The 7,705-nt window shown below is 50.2% G+C and overlaps 1 protein-coding gene across 1 annotated transcript; it reads right to left on the reverse strand.

Annotated features, from left to right (window-relative positions):
* Window positions 1-781: 781 nt before the first annotated feature.
* SOX7 (SRY-box 7) lies at window positions 782-7,605 on the reverse strand. Its single transcript, XM_011359434.2, has 2 exons — window positions 7,211-7,605; window positions 782-3,588 (listed from the first exon to the last, which is right to left on the reverse strand). Exons 1-2 carry the CDS (start codon window positions 7,446-7,448, stop codon window positions 2,666-2,668), a joined length of 1,161 nt encoding a protein of 386 aa, XP_011357736.1. The 5' UTR covers window positions 7,449-7,605; the 3' UTR covers window positions 782-2,665.
* Between the last annotated feature and the right edge of the window lie 100 nt (window positions 7,606-7,705).

Consider the following 7,705-nt stretch of genomic DNA (forward strand, 5'->3'; position numbering starts at 1 on the left):
TGTAAAACTCCCTACACCTATAAAGTGCTATTAAAGTAATGACTATAGATTATGATCAAAATTGAAGGAGGGACGTATGCCCAGTTGGGTCGTTCCAAGACCCACTCCTTGGCCCAGAGGGCTTGAGAGAACACAAGACTACCCTTGATTCGAACAAGTTACAACTGCTTCATCGCAGAAGAAAGCCAGACATGGGTGACCTGCATGGGGACTGAGTAATCAGCAGTTTTTTTCCAGGCACTTTTTGGCTGGCATTTCAATCCTAAACCTCACAAGATGTTACATCCTTTAATTGCTGATCCGTGTACTCCTCTGCCTTCTCCACAACATTCCATCAAATTCTGAGAGCACGCGTGTGTTGTTATTACTACATCCATAAATAGGTAGTAAAGAAGGTAATCCAGGTATTTTTCAAGGCTATTTCCAAAAGAAGGAAAAATATATAACAGCCTTAAGTTAGCAAATAAATGGGCAGAACTTCCTATCTTGAATTGATACCCGGTTCTAGTTCATAAGTGTGAAGTCAGGCTGGGGAGGAAATTTTTCTGCAGGTAGGCTAGGAATTGGTCTTTTCTTTCAATATTAATAATAACGATGCTTTCTCTCTTTACCATAACTCATAAAATGAGCCACATCTACAAGATGACAACTTTTTAAAGTAAAAAAAAAGTCGACATAGAAAACGTTTTGACCAAAACTATAAGTAGCACTGGGTATAATATCTATGCCTCACTTGGAAACATTTTCTTTTTGCAAAACTAGATTTCAAACGATAGAATGGTCATGGTACAAAAAAAAAATTTATTTAAATTAAATATTTTAGACAAAATAACATCCACCACTGTTCCAAAGTGTGTGTAGTTCTTAGCAAAAAACGGAACCGTTTAGCTTAATGTCTGCGATCATGTTTTACAAGATTATTAATACATATTCTGAACTGCACCAGTCAATCATATTGTCAACGATTTACTATTTATTACCAAACGTCACATACAGTAATAGTGTAAAGATTAATCATATCTTATAAGTGATTTTACAATAAGTCTCCTTGGAAGGAAAAAAAAGGATCTTTCAACAATACAAAATATAAGGTGAAAATAGTAGAAGAATATATAAAACACTTACATATTTCATACGGGCAATAATATGCTGACATCAAAAGACAAACTACTGCCTTTTCACTCACTTTTAGGTATGTTCCTTCAAGGGAGGTCTGAGAGAAGGACGGAAATGTTTTAGGGGTGGGGTCAAGGCTCAGAAACATTTTCCGAATCACAGTGCATTTTTGTTCTTTGGGAATTAAGTACTATGAGAGTGCAGTGGGGAAGTTGTTTTGAAGTGTTGGCTGAAGATGTTACCGGAAGAACCAGCTGGCTGGTGAGGAGGACGAATTCCCATCCCAGCCATGAGGATCAGGCTTGAAATTTTGAAGTCAGGGGAATCTTTGAATTAGTGGTCAATTCAGGGGTAGAGAAAGAGCAAAGGATGGGGATGGAGTGTGGGATGCAGAATCCCAGGAAGGAGGGAGGGAGATAGAAAGAGCCGGAAGAAAGCTCCTTTTGCATCTGCAGAGGGGAGGGTGTGCTAAAACTTTGCTCAAGAAATCGACACATTCAGATTGGAGGAAATTCTTTTTTAGGTCCCCTGCTTTTTGGGTCATTACGAACAGGGAGTGGACAAGCAGCCAATATCAACAACAGTATCTGATTTAGGCTGCACATACATGAAAGTAAGGGTGTGCGTGAAAGTGTCTGTGTGTGTCACACACTGTATATATTTAGGTTGTGTATAGTCTCTTGAAATGTGTCATAAAAAAAAAAACTTTACCTAAAAAATATACTTTTAGAGAAACAGCTTGGGTTCAATCTCATTTTCAATGATACCGTCAACTTTAGTGGTTAATTTCCCAAATCGAGATGACTGTTTTTTGTCAAACTGGAAGAGTCCTTTCAGAAGACTAGGATCATTTTGGAAGGCAGCCCGAGTGCAGAAAGCCTGTTTCCTTAGCTGCCCACGCGGAATTATCACAGGTTACACCTTACTGAGTGTACTGAGTCAAACTTTGTTTTCCTTTTAGTTAGCCTTGAGAGAATCCTAAATTAGAAAACCCCAGAGAAGAATGGATCTTAGGTGTCATCTGTCCCCCACTTCATATATGGAAGGACAGGCTGGAAGGGGAGGAGAGGCCAGTCAAGGTGTCGCCAGCCCTTCCAAGATCCTGGCTCTCTTGAGTCCCAGCCCAGGGCTCTCCCCACCTGGAAGATCTAAAGATCAGGCGGGCTGTACTCGCTAAGACTATGTCAGGAGCCAGAGGTGAGAGCGCCGGCTGGGCTTTTCACACATTTGTTTCTGTGATGGGGACAGGGAGGAAAGGTCGTTGAAAATGGTACTTGGGACCAGGATCTTTCAGCAACTACCTTGCCTTATTCCCAGGTATAGCCAGTGAAAATTCGTTTGAAGGAATATACTCAAAATGCAGGCTGCAGGGAGTGGGGCGGGCTGGGAAGGGGCCCGGAGGGAGCACTGGCATGAGCAGAAGCCGGTTCTCTGGGGCGGGCTGTGCACACCTGCCCACCGGCGGCAGCACGGCGCAGTCCGCCTCTGCTCAGTGCGCAGAAAGGAGAGTGGCCGCTGCGAGGCAGGGGTGGGCGGGCAGCCTTGGCATCTATGACACGCTGTAGCTGTTGTAGTATGTGGCGGTGGCATCAGCCAGCACGGAGATGAGGCTGGTCTCTGTGGGGCCCGTCGTTGTCACCTGAGAGCCTGGGGCATGCCCACTCAGTGCCACCGCCCCGGCGGCAGAGTCTGGGTGGCCAGGAGTGTTCAAATACTGGTCGAACTCATTGCGATCCATGTCCCCCAGGAGTTCCACCTGGCTCAGTTGATCCAGGGCATCAAAGCCGGGGTGTTCAGGAGGCGGGGAGAGCTGGCCCAGGTGGGCATGGAGGTTGGAGTGAAGAGGGTGGTAGGTGGCAGGGGTGTAATAGGCAGGAGACGGGGGACAGCCGGGTACAGTGGACATCATAGAGACTCCCGGGGACTGGCCCAGGGCTAGGGAGCCCAGGGGGTGGCCGCAGTGAAGGGGGCTGGGGGCGTACTCAGGGGAGTAAGGGGGCCGGGGCAGATGGGGGATGCGGCGGGAGTGCGCATGCTCCTCCTGGCAAGGGGAGGAGAAGAAGGTCTGCTCCGGCTCCAGCACGTCCAGAGGCGACATTTCCGGAGGCGTGGGCAGCCCGTATGGGTAAGTGTCCGAGCTGCCTGGGGTGCCACCGCCGCCCGCTGGCCCCTCGTGGTAGCAGCCCCGCAGGCTGGGCAGGGCGGCGCCCGGGGAGTACTCACCCCTGTCCTCCTTGTCCCCCAGTGCCCCCCGGCCGCCGCCCCGCTTCTCGGGCAGGGCGTTCTGGTCCCGGGAGAGAGAGCTCAGGAGGAAGCCGGGGTCCACGCGCTTGCAGAGGCGCTTGGCCTGCTTCTTCCTGCGCGGACGGTACTTGTAGTTGGGGTAGTCCTGCATGTGCTGCAGGCGCAGCCGCTCCGCCTCGTCCACATAGGGCCTCTTCTGCGACAGCGTCAGCGCTTTCCACGACTTTCCTGCTCACACAAGTCAGAGAAGGCCACTTTCAGTATCTGCGCGGTGGCTGCACCTGTCCCAGACTCGTGCCTCCACGCATCACACATGCACGCGCCCTCCCCCATCCCATAGGTGGTTTCCCCTCTCCACCCAGGGCGGGGAAGACACTGAGCTCCTCGAAACCCTCTTCCCAGCCCAGATCCTGCACTTGCAGCGAGGCCAACGCAACCTTCCTGGCCTGCATCCTGCAAAACCACCACAAGCCAACTACACACAGTCACATCACTTCTCATACAAAAGCCACCAGATAACCCGAGCATGTAAACAATGCAGGACTCACAGGGAAAGGCCCACCTGACATAGCCTCAGCCACAGGAGAAAAATATGTGACAGCCATAACACTGATTTGGGCTCCTTTTACCCTTGGACAGGCAATTCTAATTATGAAAACTTTCTGTCTTCGTTGATTATCACTGTTTCTCGGGAAATGATACTATATTATTTATGGCATAAACTTCACAGGCCTTCCCGTGAGGGAACTCAGGCTGAGTCAGACGTTTCACAGATGTAAGTATATTATAGGATCTCACTTAGTAGGTAACAGATGATTATCCCTTACATCTGAAGGTCAAGTAGAACCCGGCTCTTTGAAGAACCCTGACCATGGCCAGAACACTAGCATCTGCCTGCACCATGTATGTTATGCTTGCATGCACGCGCACACACACGCATGCTACAGCTTCCAGCCATCTACTTAGGACCTTTTGACCATGGCAGGGACACCTGCTTGACCATTGACTTTCCATACAGAAGCAAAACCCTTAACTTCCCCAGGTCACTATTTTACTCACTAGAAAATATATAGTGATGCAACCCAACTCAAAACTCTCTCTTTAAAAAGCATTGCACACACGTATCCCACTGGTGCTAAAATGTTGGTTTCACTTGTATTTCTTTTTCCTCCTTACTTGCTTGTGTGTTGTTTATAAGTTGCTGTAGTGTCTCTTTTTCAGCTCTCAAAGTGCATTTGTACATCCCTCCAGCTGCAGCAACCTTTTCTGAAGGTCACGTCTGGATCCCTTAGATTGTTACCCCCTAGAGTGGACTCGAATTCTAAAATTTTGACAAGTTTCCCCATTACTCTAATGTTGCCTGAAGTTTGAGAGCCACTAACCTGGAGGATAGGCTCGGGGACCACATCTCCCACTGAGAGCCCTCTGCAGGGGGCCAAGTACAGAGATGTGTGTATGGCCACCCTCCCTCAGTGCCTGCGATGGCTGACTCTGCACGCTAGGCCCTCAGAGGGGGCTGGAGGAGGGTGATTATTGAAGGCGTTCTGCCTCCTGGGATGAAAGTCTATATAACTATTCTGACAGTCGACAATTAATATAATTAGCTGTCACTTAAAAGGGCAACTTGAAAAGTGTTAGGAACTCCAGATTTGGGGGTAGTCCTCAGTTCCTAGCCTGGGCTTGAAGCTACAAAGTTGTTACAGGAGGCCCAAGATCCAGACACCCCGCACCCTGCCCGTGGACTGACTATTATAAAATGTGACTCTAGTTTTTAACTGTATCTGGATGTTGCAGTATTAATAAAATATAGGTTCATTTTAAATGCCACTAAACATGTAGCTGCCTTTATGTGCTTTCTCATTCAAAATGTGTAAAAAAAAAAAATCAAACTAGTGCTACTGGGTGAAGTTTTTAATGTTAAAGATTAGAAAACTTATAGTCAAAAAAATTGGGACTCTCACATCCAGTCCTTTCTTTGCCTGGGTCAGAAAGGAAAGGGCTGGGCAAGATCATGGGGGTGCAACTAGGTCATCCTGCTGCTCCCCTATGAATAGATTAGAAAGTTCATATTTTAAAAAAGCAACACCAGGTTGGTTTCCCTCACCCAGTGCCAAGGGCTGTGTGGTTAAGCAGGAAGGAATCAGTGTCTTTCCTGCAAAATGAACTGTAACCTCGGAAAGCCTAAGTGCAAATAGACAGCAGGGATCAGCTTACAGGAGGCATTTGTCACCCAAGTCCCTTTGCCTACCCTTTCCCTGGAAGCAGGCAGGCTCACCCCCACAAGGCTCTGCAACCTGAGTTCTCCTGGGTCTGCAACAGACACCCAACTCTATCCTGGTCACAAGAGCTCTGTTTGAGTAATAGGCACAGCATCTAGGGCTCACCAAAAAACTTTTAGGGCTCACAAAAAAAAAAAAAAAGTGTCTCGTTTCTTTAGCAATCTGAGAAAAAATCTGAACATTCAGGTGTCAAGGAAAATGTTTTATTGTATATATTAATGTATTTGCCTTTTTGCCAACACAGTGTAAAACACAATTTTAAATATTTTTTAGGGAGGAAGGTCCCCCCTGAAATGTCCTGGGCAGAGCGAGCGGGGAGGCTGGCCTGTGGGTAGGAGGCACTTTGAAACCAGCACTCCAGCAACTGCTTTGAAAGGGTGTCCAGACTGCAGGAGGGACCCTCTCTGCGGGCCTGTGGCTTTAGCCAGCAGAAGCCGGGGCCTCGCTCCATGGTTCGCATCCGGAAAGAGCCCAGAGCTCCAACGGAAAAAGAAAAACGAAAAGGAAAACGGCTCCAATCGTTCTAGGCCTGGAGTGGTTGGGGAGGGCAGAGACAGCTTCGGGTGACCACACTGTCCCTCCTCACAGGGCTTGGCATCCGCTGCACACACAAAGTACTTTGAAAGGTTTCCACCCATTAAAACGAAAAAAAAAAAAAAAACCCCCACGACGAAGGGGCTAAAGAAGTTAGGAGTAGGGAGGAGTTGAAAAGTGCTCAGCTCCAGACAGAAGAGAGACAAGAAACCCCGATGAGAAATCCGGCTTTTTCGACGTGCCCTAATATCCTCTCTCTGGGCGCCCCTGTCCCCAGTCCAGACACTGCATCATCACTCGGGGACCAACACCTCCTGGGATCCAGGACAGACCCTCACTGGCCCCTAAACATCAGGAACAAATAATCTAAAATCCTGCGATTGAGAGGGAAGGTCTGGAATGGAGTTTATTTGCGCAGACTTTTATTATCTACCTATCTATCTATCTATCTATCTATCTATCTATCTATCTATCTATCTATCTATCTATCTATCTTTTATTATTTTTGCTTTTGCTTTAATAATCAAAACAGGGATGGGTTCCCGCAAGGTCTTGCTTCACAATATTCGTTAATAAGTAAGTTACAATCTCCCTCCGTGCTGGTGCCAGTGGTAACGCTTGGGGAATGATGAGTTTCCCACTCCGGTATTACTAGCAAACGCCAGGCGTTCCACCTCGTCTCGGCGTTTCCGTCCCGGCCTATCTGAGCGCGCGGGTCCGCCTGCGTTGGCGACCCGGGGCCTGAATGCTGCCAGGCCTTGTCTGTCCTCTAGGGACCCCAATTCCGCTCCCGTCCTCGAGAGTGGACCTGCCGGGCCAACCCCAGCGGGCCGCGCGGTTTCACTTTGAGTCTTGCCAAGGTGTCCCTGCTCTGAATCCTGGCCCCCGCGAGCACACCCACGCGTGCACAGATGCCAGCCTCGCGGGCACAGGGGCGCTCGCATTTCCCGCGCGTCCCCACACGCCAGGTCCTGTTTCGCTCGGCGCGCGTTCCCCAGGCGGCTTCTGCCCGCGCCCCTCGCCCGCCCGCTACTCACCCAGCATCTTGCTGAGCTCGGCGTTGTGCAGGTCCGGGTTCTGCACCGCCAGACGTTTCCTCTCATCCTTGGCCCACACCATGAAGGCGTTCATGGGCCGCCGGATACGGCTCTCCGAGCCCTTGTCCCCCGGCGGGCGAGTGGAGGACGGCGGCGACAGCCCATCCGACAGTTCGGTTTCCAGTGCCGGGCACTCGAGCCCCTCGGGCCACGAGTAAGTTCCCAGCAGCGAGGCCATGGCTGCGCGGGGGTCGCCTCGCTTCGCCTCGCGGGGCCGGTGCTGACCTGGCCCTCGCACGGGTCGGGGCGTTCAACCTGGCCCGCAGCCGCGGCCCGGCCCCTTATTTATCAGCTTCGGATGGTCGCGTCTTCCAATAGCACTCGAAGGCGGCGCGGCCCCTCCCTCTGTCTCCGCGCGGCCCCCTCCCTGCGTCCAACCTGCCGGGAGGGGAAGTGGGAAGGAGGGCCGCTTCCCCGCGCCCGCCCCCAGCCCGC

Source organism: Pteropus vampyrus, unplaced genomic scaffold (genome assembly GCF_000151845.1).
Source record: "Pteropus vampyrus isolate Shadow unplaced genomic scaffold, Pvam_2.0 Scaffold47, whole genome shotgun sequence".
Taxonomy (NCBI): Eukaryota; Metazoa; Chordata; class Mammalia; order Chiroptera; family Pteropodidae; genus Pteropus; species Pteropus vampyrus.

Coding starts and splice junctions, on each gene's coding strand:
- SOX7 (XM_011359434.2), bottom strand. CDS start 7,448: ATGGCCTCGCTGCTGGGAACTTACTCGTGGCCCGAGGGGCTCGAGTGC. Junction 3,589..7,210: donor CGAGCTCAGCAAGATGCTGG/GTGAGTAGCGGG, acceptor TTGTGTGAGCAG/GAAAGTCGTGGAAAGCGCTG.